Source organism: Equus asinus, chromosome 7 (genome assembly GCF_041296235.1).
Source record: "Equus asinus isolate D_3611 breed Donkey chromosome 7, EquAss-T2T_v2, whole genome shotgun sequence".
Lineage (NCBI taxonomy): Eukaryota > Metazoa > Chordata > Mammalia > Perissodactyla > Equidae > Equus > Equus asinus.
Window position 1 is genome coordinate 77,291,992 of NC_091796.1, and position 25,354 is coordinate 77,317,345.

Consider the following 25,354-nt stretch of genomic DNA (forward strand, 5'->3'; position numbering starts at 1 on the left):
TTCCACTCCAACTATGATGGGAAGGATGAGTGTACAAAGCCCATGGGGTGCTCAGGGCAGAGAGAAGATAGTAGGGGTTGGGGACGGAAGCCCTAAATATATGCTTTACTCTTTAACCTCCTTCCAGTCTTGCCCTGAACCTACCTAGTCCCACATATGGCTTTCTCTTACTTCTTGCTTCCACTATCCTCTCTTGGGAACTCTTTGGCTGAATTAAAGAATAGGACCACTTCTAATAAACCATAACTAGCACTTACAATGAGCTTCACGTTAGTAAGGGAAGACCACCCTCAGAGAGAGCGAGGTTCTAACACCATTGATAGTCACCTCTGTAGAGAAAAGAAGTGAAGCCAAGATCCCATTGCACTGGGCATCACAACTTCACAAGCAGCTTGTCCTTGTTACAGAAAGACAGTGAGACCCAGCTTTCTCATGGGGGTTATTCCCTTACCATCAGTCTGCCTCTTTGTGAGAGGTGCACTCCCCTTCAGGATCAAGGAGTATAAAGAAGATGGGATCTGGGGTCAGTAGACCGGGGTTTGGGTCCAATTATATGCTGTAAACTTTAGGCTACTCACTTTTCCTCTCTGATGTGGAAAGAGATGTAATACTTACCTTACCACTAGATGATAAGGAGGTTCAGATGAGATTTTATATTCATGTATGTGTGTGTAATATATGTTTATATATATAACACCTTCATTATTCTAAAGTGATATAAAGAATTCTTCCCTATTACCAAGTTATTTCAAAGGCCACATCTTGCCACAGGTGACAATCAGAGCCATGTTGTGGTCTACTGGCTCTTCTGCTTACTAGTGTGCATGATTCCCTATACCTCTTGGCACCTTGCTTTCCTCTCCTGTGAAATGGACAAGAATACTAGTTGTCTAGAGAAGGAACTTACCGGGAGTAGACAATGTGCAAGGTAGACATAGGATTGGTGAGTTACCCTGATGCTTTTTCCAGCACTACCTGTTTCATTTCTTCTAGCAGGATTTAGATTGCCACAAGTTTTCCTGGTGCCATCCTTGAATGTGAAGTATCTGGTTGAAAAAAGTGATTTTGGAGTCGCACAGACGTGGTTGCTTGCTGCAAGCTAGGCAAGTTACTGAATATGTTTATCCTTAAAGTGGAAAAATAATGTCACGTGCTTCACAGGACTGCACTGAGGATTAAAGGAGCTTATGTAAACAAGGCATCGAGCACAGTGTTCGGCACCCAGTGGGTGTGCTCAGCAAGTGTTAGTTTTCTTCCCCTAGACCATATATTGCTCTTCAGTTTTTACCCTCATTAAATAGCATTTATTAAAAAATTCCAAATAAGGCATGGTACTAGGTGCTTTCACTTTAAATAATAGGGCGCTAAGGGAAGGCCAGCTTGGGGTGAAGAGCCCAGGGAGCCAGTTACGTTTGTTTGTTTGTTTTATAATAAACAATAGTGGTTTCCCACCTCCTTCCCCTGGTCCTGAGCCTGCTGAGTCACTGATCCAGTCCCTTGGCCCTGTGATCTCTGGCTGTGTGTGTAGAATACAGCAAAACCCACAAGAAACCAGCACTAATAAATGGCAGATCGTTTTGAGGGATTTTTGTTTGCATTCCTGTGCTTCCTCTCCTGGCGAGATAGGAAACCTGTAATAAGACTTTTCCTAAATGATGCTGCATGTGAAATGTGGATTTTTTTTTTCTGTTCTCCTAACAAATGACCATTTCATGAGGTTTCTTTTCATTTTTTTTCTTCCTCTTTTCTGCTTCTCAGTACATTCAACAAAGAGCTTATTCCTCTGCTGGTTACTGATTGATGGCTCTACTCTGTGTGCCCTTTAATTTTGCAATAAACCAACAAGGAGTTGAGACCACAAACTTAAAGAGAATTGACTTATTTATTTGACTGGATTCACTGGAGCGACAGGCAGATTTAGTCATTTCAGTGTGGTCCTGGGGAGGGCAGGAGGAGTCCCTGGGAAGGAACACTGTGTTGTAGATAAACAGACAGAAAAGAGCTTGCTGTCCTCTCATTCCAGAGCAGCTGGGCATCGCTTTTCAGCAGTGATCCCATTGCAGGCCTTGATGGTAGCAGGAAGTCTTCCACAAGACTTGCCCACAGCTCCAGGATTCTGAATTCAGTGAGACTTCAGATATGTGGAAATGGATAGCCACCACCCACAGGTCTTATCTCCCGTGTCCCTTGTTTCAAAGGGATTGTGATTCACCTAAAGGGATTGCAGGAATAACCATAAGCCTGCCCAGGTCACCAGTCCTTCAGGCCTAGCCTCTTAGCTGGATGACTTCAAAGACCAAGAACAAACCTCTGCCCATACCACCTCCATCCCAGTTGTGTCTTCTCCATAAGGCCAGAACCTCCATCAGAATGCGGAGGCACTAACACACTTTATGAATTGATCACCAAACATATTGAGTCAATTTTTTCTTACTTAACACCACCATTGTGTGGAGTAAGCAGCCTGAAAATAAATGCAACATCATTTACAGTAGGAAAACACATAAACTTGTTGAGCGGTTTACATGGATCCTGAGTAAACCAAAGATAGCCCTTGTAGGGTGATTGAAAGCATAGATGCTATTACCATTTATATTTAAGGATTCCTCCATGCCCAGTGCTACTCTCTCTGAGTTGAAGTGAAGCTAGAAAGACAAATACCCAAATGGACTTTGTCCCAGCTGTGAAATCCTATTCCAGAACCCAGTTTTGTTTGTGGCTCTACCACATTTAACCAGCTAACTGCTTGTTCTTATTCTGCTCTTATGTGGCAACCTTTCTTCTGAAACTCATCTCATCACATTTTAGCAGAAGTGAAAATATTAGCAGCATGGTTAGTGGCCAAGACAGAAATAGAATCCAAGAGTCTGCATCCTTTCTTTTGCCATACCTGCTGGAGCGTGATTCCTCCCTGGCCTGCAGACTCAATATTTCCAGCTCTACCAAACAGCACTCTAACAGTCAGTTGGTTTCTTCTTGCTACTAAAAGTTTGTCTGATTCTTAAACATTTTGTACAGCTTTCTTTTAAATGTCATTTTGCATTGAACATTGTGGAACTTGGTCAGTCTGATATCAGCACATGCCTTGCTCTGAAGAAATTAATCAACAAATATCCACAAGGCTATGAGTTTTCATGTTGAGAACCTTTCATGTGGTAGAACCAATGTAGGCTAGAGGGCCAGACAGACCTGGTTTGAACTGACTCTTTCACGTGCTAGCTCTTCGGCCTCAGAAAATTGTTCATCTTCTGTGAACCTCAGTTTCCTCCTCTTCAAAACTGGCATACTAATGTTTACCTCACTCGGGTGTGAGGATGAAATGAGCTAATGTATGTAAAGCACTAGGTGCAAGGTCTGATACACAGGAAGTGCTCAAGAAACCTTAGTTTCCTCCTTTGTCCTCTCTCGCGTGTAGAAGGAGGACAGGGATACAGAAACACAAAATCTCAGAACATTTACACTGTAGGTAGAAAGATAAGAATAACACACATGACGTAATTAGAGAAATTCTCATACTAGATTACTTGGTACTGATTCTAAAGTGGGAGTATTAAGAACTGAGGGATCGGTTGCAGCTAGCATAGTTAGGAAGGATTTCATGGAAGAGGTGGGATATGAACTGGCCCCAGCAAGATGGAAATTTAAAGAAGAGTAGGGGAGACATTTCAGACTGGGGCTCTTGGGGTGGGGATGAGAGCCAGAGTGAGTCAACCACGAGAAATAGAGATAAACTGAGAATGTCACAAGCCTCAATTTTTCCACTGGAAAAACTGAAGTGGACAGAATAATAAGTAAAAAGCTAATATTTGTTAGGCACCTGCTAGATATTAAGCACTGTCTTAAGTGCTTTTTATGCCAACTCATTCATCCTCACAATAGGCATGATTGTCATCTCAATTATACAGATGGAGAAAGTCAGGCATAGAGAGATTATGTAATCAACTTGAAATGATACAGCTAGTAGGTGGTAGAGCTGAGATGGCAACCCAAGGAAGTCTGACTTCAGAGCCCACCCTCCTAACACGCAACAGCCGCCCCAGTTATCTTCCAGCATCCTTCATGGGGTAGTGAGGATCAGCTAAGACCATTCTGTGAACATACTCTGAAAAATATACAGCATCATACACGTGTAAAATGCGTCATTATTCTTGTTGATGACATGAACAAGATAGCCACCTGAAAATGAGGGAGGAAAAATTGCAAGATAGGCACTCATGGGCAATTATATTGGGCAAGTTTAATAGCACATGTGCCTCACCATCCCCTCTCGCAACTCTAGGCTTGACATAGCCTCACATTTCCTCTTGAGGCAGTCCTCCAGGTGGCCATTTCCAATCCATCAGAGTGGGTATTGGAGGCTAAAAAACTATTTGTCATCTGGCATTAGGGCTTACATCTTGAGTGTGATCTGTCCTTGGCCAGGATATCCATTTTATGGACCTATAGCATGTGATTGGGAGTTGGCTTATTGGTGACCGTGATGGAAGATCTCTACTCCAAGGTCATTGCCATGGAAGGAAGCCCGCCCCTACTTACCATGTAAATATTTAGCCATTTTAATGTATTTGTTCTGGGCCTGTTCTTCTTGTATCTCTCCTACGTTGACTCTGTTTAACTGTAGGTTATTATTGTTTGTCTATATTGATGTCATTTATTTAAGTATGGACACAGACAGCATTGCTTCAGCTCCCGACCCCTCCCTGCCTTTTTTAAAATAACACCTTACACAATATCCCTTCCTTGAGGACATCAAATAAATAGTTTTTGTTCAGAAGCATATCTGATGAGGCTGCTGCCTTGGAAATTTGTTCCTAGGCACAACTTTTGACCTCCTTTTGAATAGACAGTGAGTGACCTTTGCTCCCATTTTATGCCACAGATTTACTCCTGAGATAGAATTGGATGCACTCATCCAGTTACTGAGTTTGGAGAGCCCTTGGTCAGGGTGTCATTTGCCTTAATGGCATAGAGATACAAGGAGTCAGACCAGTGTTGGCTCCTCTCCCTTTGGAGGTTTCCAAGAGGCTGGATGAGACCAGAGGCCCCTCTGAGCTTCAGCTCGTCCCCACTGTAACCCACCATAAGAGTGGCTGGGCCTGAAGAAGACAAAGTTGGTGGTTATCAGGCTGGACTCCCCCAAGAGCCATATTTTTTAGACCCCTGGGGAATGAGTGACTCAACAGAACTGTTTTCTTCGTCTCAAATGAGTCTAAGGAGGGGAAACCAGTTAATAGCAGCCGTCTGTGATGGACTGATCACAAAGCTGTGTCTTTCTAATCCTCCTTGCAAATCAAAGGGAGGGGAATCCCCACAGCCCAGGCATACACGTGAATAGAAAGCACCATCAAGTAACAAAAACACCTTAAAAGGTCAGCAGAAACTCAGGGGGCTGCTGGAAATTCACTTCCCCTGCCTTTCTGTGAGGCTTGGTGGGCAGCAAGGGAGTGGGCGAAGACAACCAAACAAACCTCACAAAAAAGCAGCTCAGCCACAGGAAGTGTACAGTGCAGAGAAGGCTGGGAAGGAGGTTTCTTCCATGTCTGTGAACCTGAGAGTCTTCTGACAGTTGGCCCTATTCTTTTCCAAGCCTGGGCTGGCCAGAGACTTTTTGGGTCCCGTGCTAACTGCAGAATAGCACACAGTTGGCAAATGCACCACTTGAGGCCACTGTGAGTGCACTGTTGTAGTTCACCAATAGTGCATGTTATTTCCTGCACTGGGCCCCAGATCACTGACAGGATGCCGCCGAGGTTGGGCTGAAGGTGGAAACAGCACACCAGCCTGCTGTTTGTGGCTTCATTACAACTGTCGCCCCATCTGAGACCCGGAATCAACACGTGTTAACCTCAGCCTCATCGGGGCCAGTGGAACAGCATGCTGACAGTGGAACCGGAGCTCTTCACGCCTACATCTACGACACAAGAGCTGGCTGCCCAGGGTTTCCACCGCATCCCCTTGCGTGTGCACCACGAGAGAAGTAGGCCGAGGAGAAAGCCATCCTACGGTGCTGCATGATTTTCTTGTACATTTATTTTGGCCAAGTGGCAGGCGCAGTTCTACCTCAGTACATTTCCTGAGAACTCAGTGGTCAAGGCAATGGCTAAAATGAGTTGGAAGCAGTATTATTATCAGTCGTTTTGCGATTGAGTGTGTGTGTGTGTGCACCCAGTTGAGGAGGTTCTTTTCTCTTCCTCCATCTGCATTGTCTCATACTGACCAGTGTCTTCTGTAGGGACTCTCCCCCAAGGCCAAGGGTTTCTCTAGCTTTGCCTGTGAATTTCACAGTGAAATCTACAAGAGAGATTTTTTCCCTTCACGTTGATAGTAAAAGTTGTGAATTTTATCAAGATTGAAAGTATTCTCACCGTAAACACAAAATTATTCAAAGTTGTCTCCTTCATTCTTTTCTCCCTCCTCTCTTCCTCAGCCTCTGCCGATTGGTTCTGTGTAGGATGGATTTCTTAAGGTTGAAGATGATGAGAATCAAGGGTAATGGTGACATTTTAAGTTCAATACTAACACTAATGCAAATTGAAATATATAATGTGTTTCATAGCCACCTGCCACATTTACGTTCATAATATGTTCATTTTCTTCGGATCTTTTGTGGACTCAACACTTAGGTACAGAGAGGTTAGGAGCATTTCCCAGAATTGCACAGCAGGTTAGTGACAGAGCCAGAAATAAAAGGCAGGCTGCCTGACTCCCACAACAGTGTTTTCTTCAAGCCAAATTAAAGTTTGATCCTTTTACCACAAATATTTCGAAAGGAAAATCCCCCATAGCCTTTCAGATTTTCCCAGAAAACAATTGTCACGCAAATCTGCAAGATGGAAATAGCACGCTGGAATACTAAAACTTTATCAGTTCTTTATTCTAAACTGACAGTTGATATTCTCTGGGCTGAAGCTAAAGAAAAATGATTTTTTTTCATAATGGAATGATTTCTGATTTTCCAGATCTTGGCAAAACTAAGCCAGTGAATAGCAAAACCAGATTTGTGACACTTAAACTCCAAAATATTTGGTCTGACATTCCTCACAACAAATATTGGATATCTCTTTTCAAGGCTGGAAGTGACGGGGGAGTGGGATGGGGAATTGTCAGGGGAGGGGTGAGTCTGCTCTAGGCCTGCCTTTGAGGGGACTTACCCTGTTCCTTCCTATACTGAACGCAGGACACTCCCGCCCAGCCTCCCTCGGCCTCTTGCCACTCCCCCCCCCACCCCCCCATTTCTCTCTCTCTCTCAGCTCCTATACAGCAGATGGGTTGGGGGCAGACACCGTCATGGTTGGGATGCAAGAAGAGAGTGTGGTGAAAACCACTCCAGGGCCTTTCTCTCAAGCCTTGGTGATGAAAGGACTCAATGAACCTTAACAATTTCTCACAGGAAAATTCCAGCCTCCGTCTCCTTAAAAGCAAGGCATTCAGCAACCCTTAACAGAGGCAGGATTAAAACTCAGATTTTATCCAAGTTAGCTGACTTTTCCGAGGCCTCTGCTTGGATAGAGAAGCTCAATTGCTGTCATATCTTGCAATTAGGATCATTTTAGATACCAAAAGTAACGTTGGTTAAAAGTATACCTTAAGCAGATAGATCAATTTTAATACAAAAAGAGAAAAAATTAACTATGCCTTCAGAGCCGATGAAAAGCAGAGCCCTGTGATTTTGAGAGTGCTAGATTCAGCAGCAGGCAGGCGGTTTGTGAGCAGAGCCAGCCGCCACAGTCTCTCTCTGTCCCTCAGATGGTGTCCTGCTCTGGCTGGCCGGGTTATCCAGCCGGCTGCCTGTCTGTTTGGGAGCTGTAAGAATCAGGATTATCATTGCCCCAAGCCCTGCAGGCCCAGTTAAAGTAATTTTGAAACTTCTCTGATTCTCTATGTCAGATTGTAGCAGGTTTCTGGCAGGGGGTGGGTGAGAGGAGGAAGTGGCTGTTTTTATGGGCATAGGTATGCCCCCGAGATGCCTGAGGTTGCCTCACGATTCCTCTTGCCCAGCCTACCCCTTCAACTCTGTTGCACAAAGACACGAGTTCTATGAAGACCTTTAGTTTCCAAACCCCCTGTGGGCTTGGGAAATGACAAGCCACATGCATCTGGGGCCACTGAAAACCACCAAAAAGACTGGCAGAATTCGGCTAGGGTTGCCTCAAATGCTTGACACTTTTTGAAGAAGCTGAAGCTACTTGCCTACTTGGCTTATGGTTATTTATTAGCATTAGAGTCTAAAAGGACACTTGTCACAAGATTGGGCTTGTTACACTGTAGCATTTTGATAATCTTTTAATGTATTTCTGGACATTAGATTCCTGTGATCATTACTTCTATAGATCAGATTCTCTAGACCAGGACGTCAAGGCCTAGAGAAGCCACCCGTCCAGGGATCTGGGCTGAGTTTCTCTCTCTCCTCTCCTCTGCCTGGCACTGCCTTAGGAAGGAACGTGGGCTAGGAGGCCTGAACACCCTTTTCTTATCTGAGCTATTGATCTCAGGCAGGTGATTCTAGTTCACTCTGTAGAAGGTAGAGATTCCCACAAAACTTGCCTCTCACCTGCCCCTACAGAAAGCTGAATAAGGGCATCTGCTATATTCTTAAGTCCTTAAAAAAACAACCTGAACTGTGAATGTTGTTATTGTTTTCCTGACCATGAATATCTCTTCTGCTGACCAAACAGGGCCAGATATACTATTCCAACCTATTCCTGGCTGACCACAAACTCCCTCTTCTCTGTCACCTTCCAAGAGTCAAATAAAAGGAGATTTTTCCATCAAAGGCTGTGCCTTTAGGCCTGACACTCTGATTTCTCCAGGGCTGTCCCATTTTCTCTTCTGGCCACCATTTTCCAGTAGTCACAGTGGACTTGAATATTCTAAGTGGCTACTGATGGAGACCCCAGCAAAGATACTTCTATAATGCTTCAATATAAGGTGGATCAGACTAGACACACACGGTGGCCCCTTAGGGCAGAATGTATTCTGGACCAGGAGCAGGAGGCGTGAGTGGGATGTGGCTACAGCCTAAATATAGTCTAATTATAGCCTAGCTGAAGGAAGATGGGTCAACTGAAGGCAGGTGGTCCACACTGAACACAGAGACTAGTGGAGAGTCAGGCTCAGTTGGTCAGTGGACTCCAGCTCACCAGTCCTCTGAGCCTTGGGGCTGATGGTTCTTCTGACCATCTGCTCCTACCCTCCTACCCTCTTGTCTCCAGGTGATTTCTCTCTTAAGCTACCTTTTTGATACTTAGTGGAAATGAGCTATATATTTTTGTTTGTGGGCTGGTTGGTTTTTCATCCTCAGGACCCTCTGCCTTCTACCAAGATGGCATTCATTCCCACCCATCGGCCTTACTAGTTCATCTGGTCTTTGCCTGGTTCCTGTCTTTCTGTCTCTTTTTCTCTAGCTTATAAGTCCTGCTGTCTGTGAAAGCAGGACCTATTGGATTATTTATGAATCATACCCTGAAGTTTCTTCTTCTTTAGAGAGCCTCATTGTTCCCTTAAGCTGAGCATAGGTGCTGAACAGAAGGGTTGAGTAGGAGGCATTTAGAGAAGTTAGATAGTGCAAGGGAAAACTTAGAACCCAGGGGCATGATCTTTGAAGAGAGAAAAATCCCCCCTTCATTTTGCCTTGGATGAGGAAGACTGAAAATAAGACTCAAGTCTACGTGATGTGGTATGAGGGGCCACTTCCTATTCAAGTGTACCTGCAGCATCCTACACCCAAGAGGGTGGTGTAAGGAAGCCCTGGGAGTAAGTGGTCTTCTCATATATATAAGGTTGAGTGGAGACAATAGTTCCTTTATACAACCTATAGGGTGTCCTGTTCCCCCCAGTGGCTGGATGGTGTTCTCCTGCCTGAAGAGTAAACTTTAAGTTGGATTGCGTCTCCTCCTGGCTTCAGATGTAATTATGACCATCAAAAAAATATGTATCTTCCTCTTAGTCTGAGTCCCTCTCTAGCTTTGGGATCTATAATTGATTGTAGTGGTGGTATGTTGTATATTTTAAATGTCATACTTTTAGAGAGATGGCAAAAGTAGCAGAAGTGCTTTCAATTAAATTTTTACTGCTTTTTTGAACATACCAATAGCAAATATTTGTTTTTTGTCAGCAGTGGGTTATATACTGTACAAAAGGGAATCAGGCGTGGGTTTTCTATCTAAACAAGCAAGGTACAAATCAGCAAAGGAGAACTAAAGACACAGATGGGAGCTAACATTTAAGGTTTACCATTGGCCGGGCACTATGCTAAGGATTTTGCATGCATTATCCAATTTAATCCTCAAAACCCTGTGAGTTAAGTATTATCATTCGCAGAGAGAGAGATTATGAAACTTGCCTGATGTCACAGAGCTAGTAAGTGGTAGAACATAGGATCTGAACTCAGATCTGTCTGATTCCAAAGCCCTCACCCTCATCACTGTGCAAACTGCTCTTGCACAAATTAATACCAAGCATCAGAAACCCCAGTCTTTCTAATGGAGCAAAGCAGCAGGAAAGCCCCTCTGAAGGGTCAGTCAGAACTCATTTTCAGAAGCCAGATAGCATTAAGGCCCTGTTTATAATGTGTAATAGTATTTTATGTTATTCTGAGAGTGTAGTTTTCAAGCCCCCACATTACCCCAGAGACAACGCATCTATAGCCTTCTGCTCCAGTCGTGCTGGTTTGTAATCGGTGCTATTTGGAAATGTTTCCATTCTATCGTTTTGCTGAACAGGGATTTGGAAAACCACAACAATTCCGAAAGATCATGTGATTAGCAACCCCATTGGTTGCTGTGTATCCCTTCCGTGATTTGGCTTTCAGACTCGTAAGAACGAGGCAGAGGGTTGTTAACAAAACCACGCAGGAGACTCTTCTCTTGCCATTGGAGAGTGAAAATGTTTTTTCTCCATCTCCTCTTCCATTGAAAGTGGAAATGGGCTGGGTATCTTTTGAGGTACATCTGTAGTTTGGCTTTAGGCTCTGCAGGGTATCATTTTGTTGGTTCTGTACAATAAAACCATCATCTCAGCGCAAGTTTCCATTATAGGACCAGTGAAATAGTAATAAAATTGAGAAAAAGTGGTCTGAACATTTTAGCAAATGCCTTTTCTTTAACTTACAAGTTTCTAGAGAAGACACACAGTGCTTTACTCTCATTTTCCCCCCTGCGCAGGGTGAGGTGCTTTGCATGGTAGGTATTCAGTAATGTCTTTTTCTCATTACTGTTACTATATCGTTAGAATTGTGTTCATTCTCACCAAGTCATCTTTTAGAAGAGTCTGAAGCATGTGGCATATGCTAAGGTATTGACCTATATAGCATCATTTTGAAGGAAATAATAATAACGATGGCTTCCATTTATTGAATATTTACTATGGGCCAGACACTAGGTTAAGTACCTTACATTGATTATCTCATTTAATTCTCATAACAATTCTATAAGATAGGTGTCATTTTACCTATGAACAAATGAAACTCAAAGGTTTAAGTAACTTTCTCAAGGTTCACAGTGTCAGGGTCGGAATTTGAACCCAGTTTTACTGAACTCCAAATCCTATATCTTATGGAGAGAAATAAACATAATTCCTTATTCATGCTCCTGGACATGAATGATGTGTTTCTTAAAAGAGTAAGCTGTTACTTGACCATGTAAAGCCATTTTAACGGAAGACATAGTGATTCTTACCAGTCCAGATGAAAAGTATCAATACAAAAGAATATGGGGGATAAGATTAGCAAATACTCAGCGGAATGCTATATTATCTGGTCATCACTACAGAGCAGCTGGAGACTCACGAGCCTACTTGACACACAGAGACCTTGGAAAGGTTGTCTTGGGTGATAGAGTGCTTCGTTTCTTTACCTGACCTTGCCATTGTGTTCCCCTCTCAGCCCTCAATTAAGCTGCCGTTAGTATAGGATTTATAACGTGTCACTGGTCCATTCCAGAGAGAGCAACAGAGGTGTGGCTGAAAAGCTGGACGATAAAGAATGGAGACAATTCCCATTTCCATTCAAATCAGGATAGCAACAAAACCATAGCTGACCATCGGGGTAGACCAAGACAGTCCAGCTAGATGCCTATTCCAGGCACTAAATGCCTAGTACCCTTTTTAGAAGGGACATTTCCTCAGAGGGACCAAGATACTCACAGCTTCTACCCATGGTGGGAATACCCAAACCTTGGGAAAAGATTGCTGTTAGTCATGTTGCAATTTTCCAGAAGAGAATCTGTATTTTATCCTTCTTTTACATTTCTAAACAATAAATTTTATAAATGAGGATTTTTAAGGAAAAGAATAGTTTCTTGATAAACCAAATGGGAAAATATTATATGGCAGTGGACCATGTGAATTAGGCAATTTTAGAGTCCTTTTTAGGAATTTTAAATGTTATGAACTTCATTTTGTATAGATAGGATTATATTATTTTGTCTTTTTTTAAATACATAGTGAGACTTTGGAATTCTTTTGTTAGAATTTGACTAATTTAAAAGAAGAATGTTATTCCTTTAGAGATGAGTCTTATTCCAATTTCACAAATTTGGAAATAAAACTCTGACTTTTGAGTTAACAAGGGAAGAAGCCACAGGCATCCAAATTTTAAATTATTGCTTTTATTCAGCACTAGCAGTATCTTGGGTTGTGGGTATAATCTTAAAAATTAAAGTTTGATAAAATGTGTACATATGCATCTTAATTCTCTGCGTTGCCTTCTGTTATTCAGCTAATATGTCAACACCTCTTAGTTCCAGTTTACTCAGCATTTAGGAAGAATTGATTAGTGGTTTAAGCTCTGAAAAAAGTCAGCCTGTTTCCTCAGTTTTCTGTGTTTTGAATGACCTATAGGCTTTGCCAGCTCTCCTGGCCTGAAGACAAAATTGATGAAAGTCAGAGCTGGGGTTTTCCTACCTGTGTACTTCTCAGCCTTCCCCTAAACCACAGCGTGTCTTTTGATGGATCTAATAATTAATTTGGTCTTCTCTCTTTTCCCTTCCCCCCACCTTCTCCCTGTCTGTTCACAGGTTATCTTGACGAATCAAATTACCACCCATCTGAGCGGAGCCCCAGCTTCTCAGGCAGACCTGGTGTCTCCAGCTGATGATTTGTCCCCGTCTGAAGGTAAGAGATCTGTCCTAGAGGGGCTGAAACTTGACACTGACATGCAGCCCAAGGCCTCCCTGTTGAGAGCTGGGAGACACAGCTAACAGGCCCTGACCAGTGAACCCAGCTGGAGCCTGGGGATTTGGGCTTGACCACCTTTCCCAGAGTCTGATCCCGTATATTTGGAGAGTCCCTTGCCCTGTCTCTATAAAGTGAGCTTCCTTTTCCACCTGAGGGAGTCATCCTTACAAGCATCTATCACATCCAGCTGGAGGCTTTTTGCTCCTCTTAGGATGTTTTGGGTCTTTAGTATGCGGGCTGGTAGACTGCTAAATGACTTTGTTTTTGAGGCAGATGCTCAAAGGTTGGCTTTACTGGTGGTCTCATAGCAATTTAGCCTTTAGTTTGTGCTGGGTACGTTTGGACTGGCTTAAAGAGTACACCAGTATCATGTGCTGGAGACATGGCATTCCCAAGCAGCTTTACAGAACGATTAAGAAAAACTCTCCACATTGGTAAATCTGCAAAATTTTCTCCACCCTCCCATGCGAGCAAAGGTCAGGCTGGCCCTGGTTTACGTAGCAAGGGGAATTACACCACTGAGCCGGTCGGTGGTTTCTGGTTTTATTGAAGTTCTTACTTGACATTTCTGAGTTCTGCTAGTTGTAGTCTAACTTCTTTCAGGGCAGAATGCTGTGGGCCTGGGTAGATGTGCATAGCTGTTCCAGGCGCGTCTGCACTTTGCATTTTCTGAGAACTATTCATGATGGGATATATGGACCTTCTAGGCCTAGCAAGGCTCCTGGCTGCCTAGGTGGTTTTCCATCAGTCGACCTACGTTTATGGTCTCACAAATTGCAAGGACCCCACCCCTACTTCTCCTGCTTCTCGGTGGTGGTTTTCAGAGTGAAAACTAATTACTTATTTATGAAAATTATAAAATGCTCTGTGTACCTTATTTCCACATTCAATGATGCTTTACCACTCTCCCATCATGTGGACTGAAAACCAGAATCATTACACTTCTTTCATCATCAAGGCTTCTTGGTTCTTCTTTCCGAACATATCTTTCCTCTGTCCTCTTTTTTGTCATTTGTATTGTGATCAGCTGACTTACTAAACTCACAACTGGATTATTTTAATAAATTCCAAAATAGTCTTCCCAGCGCCAGCCTCTATCATTTCCATTCTGCCACTTCCAGACTAAACTTCCCCAGTCTGGCTTCCTTTTACTGTGTCACTCTTGTACTCAGAAATCTTGGAATTGTTTCAGCCCATTTTCTGAGAGTGGGCTAAAATCAATAAGCCAATTCTAAAATATTCAGAAATTTGTGGTTTGTTAGCTTGAAATCAGCCAGGGTAGAAGTATTTATACCATGGAAATCAGCAAATGCTAAACATCAGGGTTTTTTCTTTTCTTTTGCATGGATCAGTTTCCAAAACACCACTAGATAAAGCTGGTGCTTCTTGATTCTCTGTAGGCTGTCCTTTCCTTCCTGTTCAACTTCAGTTCTCACTACTACCTCGGGTGAAGCTCCTACACCAAGCGTGCCAACTTTCTGCCGGCAGCTCCCCACTCCTGCCTCCAAGCCTCTGCAGAGACAGCTCTCCCTATCTAGAAAAGCATTTCCCTTTTTCACTTCTACTGCTTCTTTTCTTCCCAAATCCTCCCACTGCTTCAAGGTTTATTTCAAGAACACCTCTTCCACAAAACCTCCTTGCCTGTTCCAGTTCACGTTGGTCTCACTCTCTCTTCCTTCTCTGTGGTCCCTCTCCCTGCTCAGCTATATAAAGAAAAGGTCTAGAAAAATTAATTTAACTTTTCATGGTTTCCCAACCCGATGGGTAGATTTTTTTAAAGACAAACTAAGTTGTCTTCGTTTTGTATCCCTGTTGTGCCTGAGTGACTAGCAAAGTTCTGGGTACATAGTAGGCTGTAAATAAATGCTGAACAAATACCATAGTAAATACTTTGTAAGAACAGTAACCATGAGAATCACATAAAGCACCTGTGAACATCATTAGAAATTGTTGTTCTAATTATTTCACACACACACATATTTATTCAGCTCTGAGGAATGTTTCCTGAGCTTGTTTCCTTGTTTGAAAACCAATAAATAATAGTAGCTTGCTTTGTCTTGCCTTCCTGGTTTATCTTAAGCAAAGAAGAGGAGTAAAACAGATACAGGGGAAATTGCTTTGGGGCTCCAGTGTTATCACTTCAAGGAAATGTCATGTTCATGGCGAGGGGAGAATTACCAGCTCATCCTTAGACACCTTTTTCTTATTATGAAATCCAAGATAGAATGGAAATAGTGGATTTTTCTGGATCTTTTCCATATGTAACTGAGCAGGTAAAGAAGCTATAGAAATATTTTTCCCTAAGTCTGTAATGAAGTTCCTTACTAGTGAATTAAAGTGGGACAAACGTCTTCAAAGATTTATACCTATTCAGATCATTACAATGGTGTTAATGTTGCTATGATTAATATGTATCAATTGCTTTGTTGTTTCAAGCATTTGTTGTATCAGCTTTGCCATTGTGTTACTAGCTCTGTGATCTTGGGCAGGTCTTTTAATCACTTTGGGCCTGTTTTTTTTTCTGCTAAATGACAAGTTAGCTGCATATGAGATTGCTGAAGTCTCTTCTAACTCTAACATTGTAAGCTCATGATGTGAGTCTGAAGATCAGGAACATTCACTCATTGATGGGGTTTTAAAATTCTGATTACAGAGTAGGAAGCATGACCTGTGGTCCTAGATTAAACATGATGGAAAGGATCTTCAGAAATCTTAGTACTGATGCTTTGGCATAACTATAACAGCCTCCTCTCCCCATATTGCTATCTCTTTCTCACTCTAAACACTCTGGTCTTGTCTGTCTGTCTCTTGCTCTCTCTGCCTCTCTCCCACACAAATGTGTACACGAGAAGTAGTGTGTACAAACCAGCGAGAGTGAGAAACACACTGTGATGGGGTGAGCTCAGGGTTCACCTGTCCCCTAATAGCTTTCAGCTGCAGAGCAGAGGGTGCTGCTTAAACAGTGCTCCCTTGAAAACAGTTGTGGGGTGAGAACAAGTGGCCAAGAGCAGCCAGTGATAAAATGATCTGAGTTGACCTGAGAGAAGTACCCAGCAGGGGCTGATTTGGGGAAACGAAGTCCCTTCTGCTCTAACACAGAACAGGGAATTCAAGTGACCTGGCCCAACTGAGAGATCTCTTCCACCCCAGTGGATCCTGTACTATTAATATCTGCCAGCTGCAGACCCAGAGCATCCCCCTGCTGAGATCAAAAGAGCCCCTATCTTAGCTGGAACAAGGTCATCTGCACAGGGCTATAAAAACGAGCCCCGGCTGGCTGCAGGGACCTCTCTGGGGGAGGAGAAGTCAGGAGATGGGGAGGCGCTCTCTCACGCTCCTTTAATCTCGGCTGACCAGCTGTTGCCCTCCCAGAGTTTGTAAAGTTGAGAGTTCTTTGTTTTTGTGTTGCTGGATTTTTTTCCTTATTAAATTTGTGGCTGGGTTGTTGCTTGGATTATGTAGACCCATGTTCACCGCTTGGGTCCACGGTGTGATTCCCTTCATTGAGGTTTCATTCCACTGTTGAATTGTTGAGCTCCCAGGCAGGAGAGCCAAAGAAGGGATAAGTGGACCCCAAAGGCCAAGGACTTTCCCAGCGTTGCTCTTGCCCCATGGCTCTGTGTCTTGAGAAGGAATGAGAGAGCAAATTGAATTTTCTCTATTTAGTTAACTCCTCATACGTGCAGTGTGCCTGTCAATTTTCAGCCTGCCTTTCACAAACATTATTTCGTTCAGTTGGGAGAATGAAACTTTCAAGACTCATGCAAGTTGACCAAAGTTATACTGTCAACCTAAGGGCAGAAAGTAGGATTTTTGGTTTTATAATCTACTTTGTTCTCAACCAGGCTCTGTGAGTCAAAGTATTTTCTGCTTTAGTTTTTTGTTTTGTTGATGGAAACTCAGGCATCTTGGTTATTACAGAGTTCAGTGACTGGTTAGTGACTAGGTTATTGTGACTGTTCCGTGGCCAAGGACATGTTTCTTGGATACCCTTGCCAGTTCTTCCTGGTGGTCATAGAAGACACTAAGGATGCTGGGATCTCAGTCATAGGGAATATCCCTTTTCCCCATAGTGATCAGTAAAGAAGGGATCTAACGGTCCATCTGGCCTAAGACACCATATCCTATTCTGAAGTCAACTGGGATTTGAGCAGAAGGACTTGCTAAGCCCCTGTCTACCTGGGCACAGTTGGTAGGTGAGGTTGATGTACAGGGGACAGTGGGCCCTGTGCAAGGTTGATGCTCTGCTCAACATAGACCATTGGCTTTCTTTCCTCTGATGATTTAGTAGCAGTTACTTCAGTGTGGTGACACAGCCCATTTCAGAGCCCCAGAAGGCTTCATAGAAAGGAAGACATTATTAAACTGCCATTCTGGCATTCCCAGCATCTGGCATGTTAGGATACTTTTATCTACATTCATAGTTTTTGGTAGATAATAGCACTTAAAAACTAAAAGTGCATGGATGGGTCAAGGAAAGAACACAAGAGAAAAAGCAGTACTTACTAAAACCAAGAATGGTTCCTAGTTTTAGTATTGGAAGCCTTTTTATTCTGGTTGAATTGATGGCTGATTTCATGTGCACGAGAAAGTATTTTGGGTATTCACATTCTCAAACAAACCATCCCTGCAAAAAGCTGGAGTCCATTTGCAAGATTATATGCAAGTACGTGGCTTGTGTCTCTTAAAATAAATTCAACAAGCAAGAACAGCTCAGAATGGTTAGGGCGAATCAGGGACTCAAGGTTGTGAAAGAAGCCGACTTCAAAGCGTGGTATGAATTTTCAAGTTTTATTTCCACTCTTGCTTTCCAGCTGGATCTGCTCTGGATTTACTGCAGGATGTTTGAAAATGTGGCTCCCTGCTAATCTCAGACAGTTGCTATGATCAATGGTTTCTTTCATTTCCGATAAAAAACACTGGTGTTTCTGCTTAAATTGTGTGTCCTTTCAGCTTTATTATTGTAGTTGTAATTTATTGTCCAGCATTACCCAAATTTGTAATCCATTAACCACAAACTTTGGGCTGGGTTGGTCAAGTTAGCAGAACTCTCTCCACTCTTTAGCTCCAAGGCCCTCCACAGCCCAACCCCAAACGACATGTTCCTTGGTTTGGGTAAGACCATGTATAAATGAATACAAGTGGAGCAGCTTTAAAAATCCACCTCTCAGGGGTATGGTGCAGTTGACGATAATTAGTGCTTTGAAAACATAAAGTGTCACCATGTGACTGCAAAGTTAATATTAACAACTATGATCAACATTGTTAACATTAGCATTTCCATACTATTTTAAAATGTCTTCAAATGATGAATCACTTAATCCACCTCAAACAACTGAAGCATGAAAGAGAGAAGGGAATTGCTCAAAGGCCACACAGTAAGTGAGAGGTGGTGGTGCCCGGAATAGAAGTCACAGCCCCTCCTGTGAAATCCTCGATTTGGACACTGCTGCCTCTTAGGAGTGAGTTTTGGATTAAAATGTTTGTGTCCTGGTGACCTTTCAATTTTTGATTCCAAAGCCACAGACATATATCAACACACACAACTTCACATGCTTCTATTCACAAGGGGACACACACCTACCCACGCTCCACTCTCCCTAGTTTTCAAGAATCTATGGCACTAAGCTGGGTGTATATTACTTCCAGCAACTGTTCAGATGCCATGAAAGGCCTAATTTATAGAAAAAGATGAAAAGCACCAAGAACCTGTGGTGTTCAGCTAAAGAAAGCCTAAATATTATGTGAGGTGGGGGCAACTAGAGCTGAGAGGGTTGGGCACAGCCTATGCATGTCTCAAAGCTGTAAATCTCAAAAGGGAGGAGAACTCGTTGAGGAGTTTCAGCCGGGCGGCCGGGGGCAATAGAGCCACAGCTGAGGGATCAAAGGAGAAAGAGAACGTTGAAGTCAACCACCAGGAAGTGCTTCTTGGTCAGGAGCTCTGTTTTGCTAGCGATAGGTTGCCAGAGAAAGACACATTTGAAGCATGAGGTGCATTAAGATTCGATTAGGTGAGAGCCAGAGAGTTTTCTTTGGGAAGCAGTTTTTGAGGTGGTTCGTGGGAGGGCTGAGCTAGATGTTTTGAAAGTATTTTTCCCTTACCCTCAGACCTCTTCACCGTTTTGGATTGACTGGCTGATTTCCCATATCTGCACATGTTCCTGTTAACATCTCAGTGTCATGAAGGCAGAGGGATGAGAGAACCAAAGCCAGTTTTGTCAGTTGCTTGAACTACAGAGATGATGGGGCCAAAAGCCCAGGGAATGGGATGCCAAGAGGTAGTGTGATTCCAGAGGGCTTCAAGTTGGAAGGTTCTCTGAGAGGAAATCCTTGCTTGTCTACCATGATTGAAGAGAATTCTCTACCAAACACCAGAGGCCTCTAGGTCAAAGATCATAAAGCAGGGAAGAAGGCCTGCTGTCTAGGAGTGGTGCCTGGGGCATAACTTAGTTTGTGTTGTAATGTGGCATGAAAAACTTTCAGAATGCATTTGTGATGTTTACTAGGATTTGGGGAGGATTGTAACAAGGTCTGACAAAGGCATCTGGCCCAAGGATAGTCCAGCGGAGCTCTGACCTGGGTTCCAATCTCTTGGAGGGCTTTGCTCTTCTTCACTTTTTTGGTAAGCCACTCAATAAATACTAGTTGGATTAAACTGTATTTCGTTCAGTCATACTGACATTTCCTATGCATTAACTGCGTTCCTGCACATATTAGCATAGTTTTAGAGCTATGGTCCCTCCAAAAAACCTTTTTGGCTAGATGAAGAAACCTTCAGGTGGCTTTCAACCTGATGATTTCATGAGTGGTAGGGCCCCTACTACATGGACTATCTTAATGTTACAGGAAATTCAGACAAGAGCAAGATTTGGTCCCTGTCCTTAAGATATTTACGATGTGGTTTGAGAATAATTCTGGAGGAAAACAGTATTAAGTAGAATGTGTGTGGTGTTTTCAGACAAGTCTGGTGTGCACCAAAGCCTCCAGGATTTAGGAAGAGGGAACCATCTCTTTCAGCAGAGGAGAATTTGAAGGGTCCAGGGAGGAAGATGTAACAGGCCTCGAGAGTTGGGTAAGATTTCAATAGGCAGAGAGGAATAAAGATCAGGAAATGCTATAAACTAAGGCATTAAGTTCAAATGGGCCATGTCTGCCCATATCTTCTGTCATTTTCCCCCTCTCAAAGTCTGTTCTAGCCACACAGCCCACTCTCTTGTTCTCAAACTCACTAGTGTTTCTGCTGCTGGGCTTTTGCTCTAGCTGTTCCCACTGACTGGAGCACTTGTCCAGATCCTCCTTTGGTCTGCTCTCTCACTGCATTCAGTCTTGCTCAAGTGTCATCTTCTCAGAGAAGTCGTCTTTCACCTCTCTATCTAAGATGGAACCCTTACCCCCATCCCATCCTTATCTATCCCCTAAACCTACTTTAGTTTTTCTTCATTGCCCTTATCACTGCCTGACCTTGTATTATAAATTTATTTGTTTATGGGTTTATTGTCTGCCTCCTTTGCTTTCATATAATCTCCTTAAGGACAAGAACTTTGTCTTGACTACTCCTGTATCCACTAGTTCCTAGAGGGTACTCAATAAATATGGAATCTGTGTTGTAGGGCAATGCAGGATATGTTGGGAAGGGGACAGAGGAGCCCCATTTGCCTGGGGCTTGGGGTAAATGTAGGGAGATCATGTATAATAAATCTAGAGGTAAGTTGGAGCCAAACTTTGAATGCCAGACTGAATTTAGATTTATGCTAAAATGATCATAGCTATGCACTCTGAAGACTATCTAGATGACATGTATAGGATGGCTTAGGGATGGGGAGATTAGAGGTAAGGAAATGGTGAACTCACCAAATGTTTAGGGAAATGTGGCACCCATTATGCACCAGGAGTATACTTAGTGCTGAGGATACAGAGATGGAAGAATGACATTCTGATGGAGGATATATCATTACCAAAGATGGCAAGGGCATGGTCATTTAAAGAATTGCCAACCACTCCTTTGACTGGGAGTGCAGGGGACGTGTAGGAGAATGGCAAGGGATGAAACTTGGGAAGTGGTCAGTGTAGATCATGGACATCTGGCATGCCATGTTAAGGAGTTTATGATTTTTCCTGAAGCCCCTGTGAGAAGAATGTGAAGATAATCCATTGGCAACACATCATTTCCTTGATCAACATGATTGATGAGGCTTATTTGACTGGCTAGGAATGTTTCTCCTCCTCCCTTATAGTTCCATGTGCATCCCTCCCAAAGCCATATGCTCAATCAAAGAAGATGGATGATCTGCCCAGATAGAGTAGGGCTGTTCTTTAGTCAAGGATGTGGGGTGGTTGTGTTTCCCTACCAGAACCTTTGTTCCAGTGGTTCTCTCACCTAGAGGGGTTATTAATACACGCATTGCTGGGCTCCCATTCCCAGAGTTTCAGTCAGTCTGGGGAGGGGTCACAGAATTTGCATTTCTAACAAATTCTCAGGAGTTGTTGATACTGCTGGTCTAGGGACCACAATTTGAGAGCTACTGCTTTATTCATTGAGTCTCTTATCTGTGTTAGGCACCAAAAGTACCAAGATGAATGTGTCTCCATCTGAGCTCTCAAGGAGAAAATACCCTGAGAGGGGAGATAGGCATGTAGAAAGGGTACCATCAGGACTCATGGTAGCCATATGCCTCCATTGAGTCACTAGTGGTGTTTTCTGCAGGCTTTGCCTCAGCTCTGGGATAGAGTAGTTACTAGACTGTTTCAGGGCTCTTTTGGTAACAAGAAACAGAAAGCCACTGAAGTTTGCTTTAAAAAAATCACGCCTATTAATAACAGTAGCTAACATTTATGGACTATATATTGTGTGCCTGGCATTGTTCATCCATTATTGCATTTAATCCTCACAACAACCCTCTGAGGTGGATGGTAATCATTATCCTATTTTATAGATGAAGGAACTGAAGCTTAGAAAGCAATACAATTACTGGCAGAACCAGAATTCCAACCTAGGGAGTCTGGCTTCAGAACTTACATTTTTATCCACTAAGTTCTTCTATAAGGACATAACTGGGATTCTCATGGCTATGTGTAAATAGAAATTAAAATATAGCCAGATCACTTGGGAGTTGCAAAGTTTGAAACTTAGGTCATTCTCTTCATTCTTCTCACATCTGCCTTGGCTTTCCATGGCACTGACCCTTGACCTTATGATCTAGTTGGCCCAATTTACTTTTACACCTGTTAATTCTGAGGATGGGTTGTCCTTTGGTCCAATCGAGCATGACCAAGAAGTCATATAGTAAAGAACGTGACCAGTACACCAGTCCTTTCAGTAGGGTCCGTGGATAAGGGACATTTTTCCCTTATAAGGGGATATGCATGAAGGGCAGATTCCTTTAGAAGGGAGTACCTGTGAAGTGAGTACCCCAACATAATCTCTAGTTGAAGGACTTTGTCCAACTGAGCAGATATTATTAGTAAGTTTGCTAAGTTTGTCTGTGTATCAATCCCATCAGTCATGTCCATTCTCAGCATCCTCCCCTTCTTCCAGATCAAATTTTTGATATTATCTACCCATTGCTAGTCCATGCCTTCAAGCCAATATGCTGGATTTTTAAAAAAAATTTGAAAACATTTTCTTTCTAGTCTCACATAGCCATCTGCCTACACTTTGATCTACTTTTCCTTATACCCACAGTCAGCTCTAGAGTATCTCTTCAGGGGAAAAAGAGGTCTGTTCTCTTTATCCAGAATCCACTACATACTCTAAACAATTATTATCTGATGAGATATGAGGCCTAAAGTTACCTGTGTATAAGTCACCTCCTATTCAGGGACATATGACAGACACATTAGCACAGATTGTGTCCCATGGTCAGCCATCATGTACCACTGCTTAAGACAAGAGAAGCCAGAGAAGCCAAGATGGCAGCTGGATGACTGAAGTATGTGCAGCGGAGAACTCTATATCTGTAAGTTGCATCCTTTCCATAATTTATGATATGCTGGGGCAAAATTACTTTCTACTCTCAAGAGAGGATCTCCCTTTTATGGGTTAAGTACAAATGTGTGTGTGTCTTGGGGAGGGGTTCCTGTGTTTTAATAGAAGACAGTGAGGCCTTTTTAGGTTCTGATGTTGATTTTCTTAACCATGCATCTATCTAATAGGCCCATAAAAGCAGCTACAAGAATCTAAGTTCCTGGGAGTATTACTTCCAGCCGTAGAGGATGGATGATACTCCAGTGGGCCAAGGATTAAAGAGGCAAACTTTTTGTTTTTAAATATCATATATAGATAAAGGAGGCTAGAAAAGTGCCAAAATAAACTGCTTCCGAGTTGAATGACAAGGAAATATACCCCCAAGAGAGCCTAGACCAGAGATAGAGTAAATAACTGGCCATCTTTAAAAGTAGAGCCCAGGAAACAAGCATGAGTAAGTGGCTGCCAGAGCCCAAGGAGTGGATCCAAGGCCCAGCCAGGAAGAACACTCCTTGCTCCTCCAGAGACCAGACTGGAACCAAGGGAAATAGCTTGCACGTTGATGTCATAGCACAAAATTAAGATAAATCAGCAAGAAAATGCTATCTTAGGGTCATTAGAATGTAAGCTCCTTGAGGTCAGGAGTCTTTGTCTCTCTTGTTCACTACTAGAGCCCCAGACCTAGAATAGTGCTTGGTAATAGTAGTTACTCAATATATATTTGATGAATAAATGAGCACCTATAACTACAAGGGGGCAATCAAAGAATTATATAAAGCTTTAGACCTATATTTACCTAAAGGAAGCATGAAACTGCCATTGTGATTTTTCTCACCGATATATCATGTGTATTCCAAAAATCCTTCTGAGTGCAGTCAGCTTTAACTATGTATCTATACTGACTGTGTGTGATAAATAACAACAGGCAGCACAGGGAAAGTGTCAGAAAGGAAAGACCAGGAGCCTAATAGCTCTGCTTTTGAAGGAGAAATCTCTCACATTCGCATGAGAGTGGTGACTGAAGTTGTTCAATCTGATTTACAATAAGGATATTTATTAGTGCCTGCTACCTACTAGGTCCTGTGCTAGGCAGATATGAGGGGTACAGAGATAAAAGCTACCGCCCATGCCCTTTGGGAAGCTCACAGTCAGGTGGTTGGGGAATCATGGTGTGTGAGTACACAAAGTGTGCCATGAGGGCTCTAGGTTCTGGATTTCCTGGGCAAGCACAGAGCAGTGCTAGTTTGGGGATGATAGCTCTCTAGGAAGGCTTTTCAGGGAGGAGACACTTGAGCTGGGTCTTGAAGGATCAGTAGTGGTTCCCAAGAGGAGAAAGAAGAGGGGAAAATGCTCCTGGCCAAGGGAAAGGTCCCTGTCATGGACTAGAGGTAGGGTGCCCAGGGAGACAGACCCGTGGGAGGTCCGTGATGGCCAGCATGGAGGGGAGTGGTGAGAGATTGTTCTGTAGAGAAAGGCAGGGGCCAGATTATGAAAGGTCTTGTACCCCGTGCTAGTCATGTGAATTCTTTCCTGAGGATGATGGGGAGCTACTGAAACAGGGAAGTGATAGGATCATTTTGTGGTTCAAAGAGATTTCTCAGGCAGCAGTTTATAGGTTAGGCGGATGGAGATGAAACTAGAGAACTTGGACTTTGTTCTTTTTGAGGGGAATCACTTTTGGGTGGGGATAGCCCTAAATTTCTTAGGCAGTGGGAACTTGATAATAAGCTTACCCATTCTAAAGTCTGGGTGGCCAGGTCTGGTTTGGATTTCCCACCTCATCAACCTGGGAGAGATTTCTTTGGTGCACTAGGCTTCTGAGCAGCATCAGGTGAGCCCTCCATTTATCAAGGTGCAAATAGTTAGAAATGCCTATCTGTAATTCTTTGCTAGGTAGAGAAAATAGCAAGTGATTTAAAGTAATAAACAGCACTATGGAAATAAATACATGTTTTATGTTCCTTTTGTTAGTGATTATAGTAATATTGAGTGCCTATTATGTGTCAGGCACTATACTAAGCTTGAAAACTCTCAACAGCTTTGTGGGGTTCAAGTATTACCCCCATTTTACAAACAAAGAAACAGACACAGAGCGTTTACATAGCTTGCTGATGATCACCTGACTGGTGATTAGTTGGGATTTGAACCTAGAGAGTCTGGCTCAGGGCCTGTGTTCTTGACCAGTATGCTACACTCAGCTCTACAAGACGTTAATAC

At 43.0% G+C, this 25,354-nt stretch overlaps 1 protein-coding gene across 20 annotated transcripts in view; it reads left to right on the plus strand.

The window, feature by feature from the left end:
- RAD51B (RAD51 paralog B) overlaps positions 1 to 25,354 on the plus strand; it is a 638,238-nt gene that overhangs the window by 383,791 nt on the left and 229,093 nt on the right. For all 20 annotated transcript variants that reach the window (XR_011504632.1, XR_011504641.1, XR_011504640.1 and 17 more), the window contains one exon: positions 13,014 to 13,110. Coding sequence is in view for 9 of the 20 variants with exons in the window: in XM_070513850.1 (XP_070369951.1) it covers positions 13,014 to 13,110 (97 nt within the window). In the remaining 11 variants the exon portion in view is untranslated. Of the gene's footprint in view, positions 1 to 13,013; positions 13,111 to 25,354 lie in introns of those variants that run through there.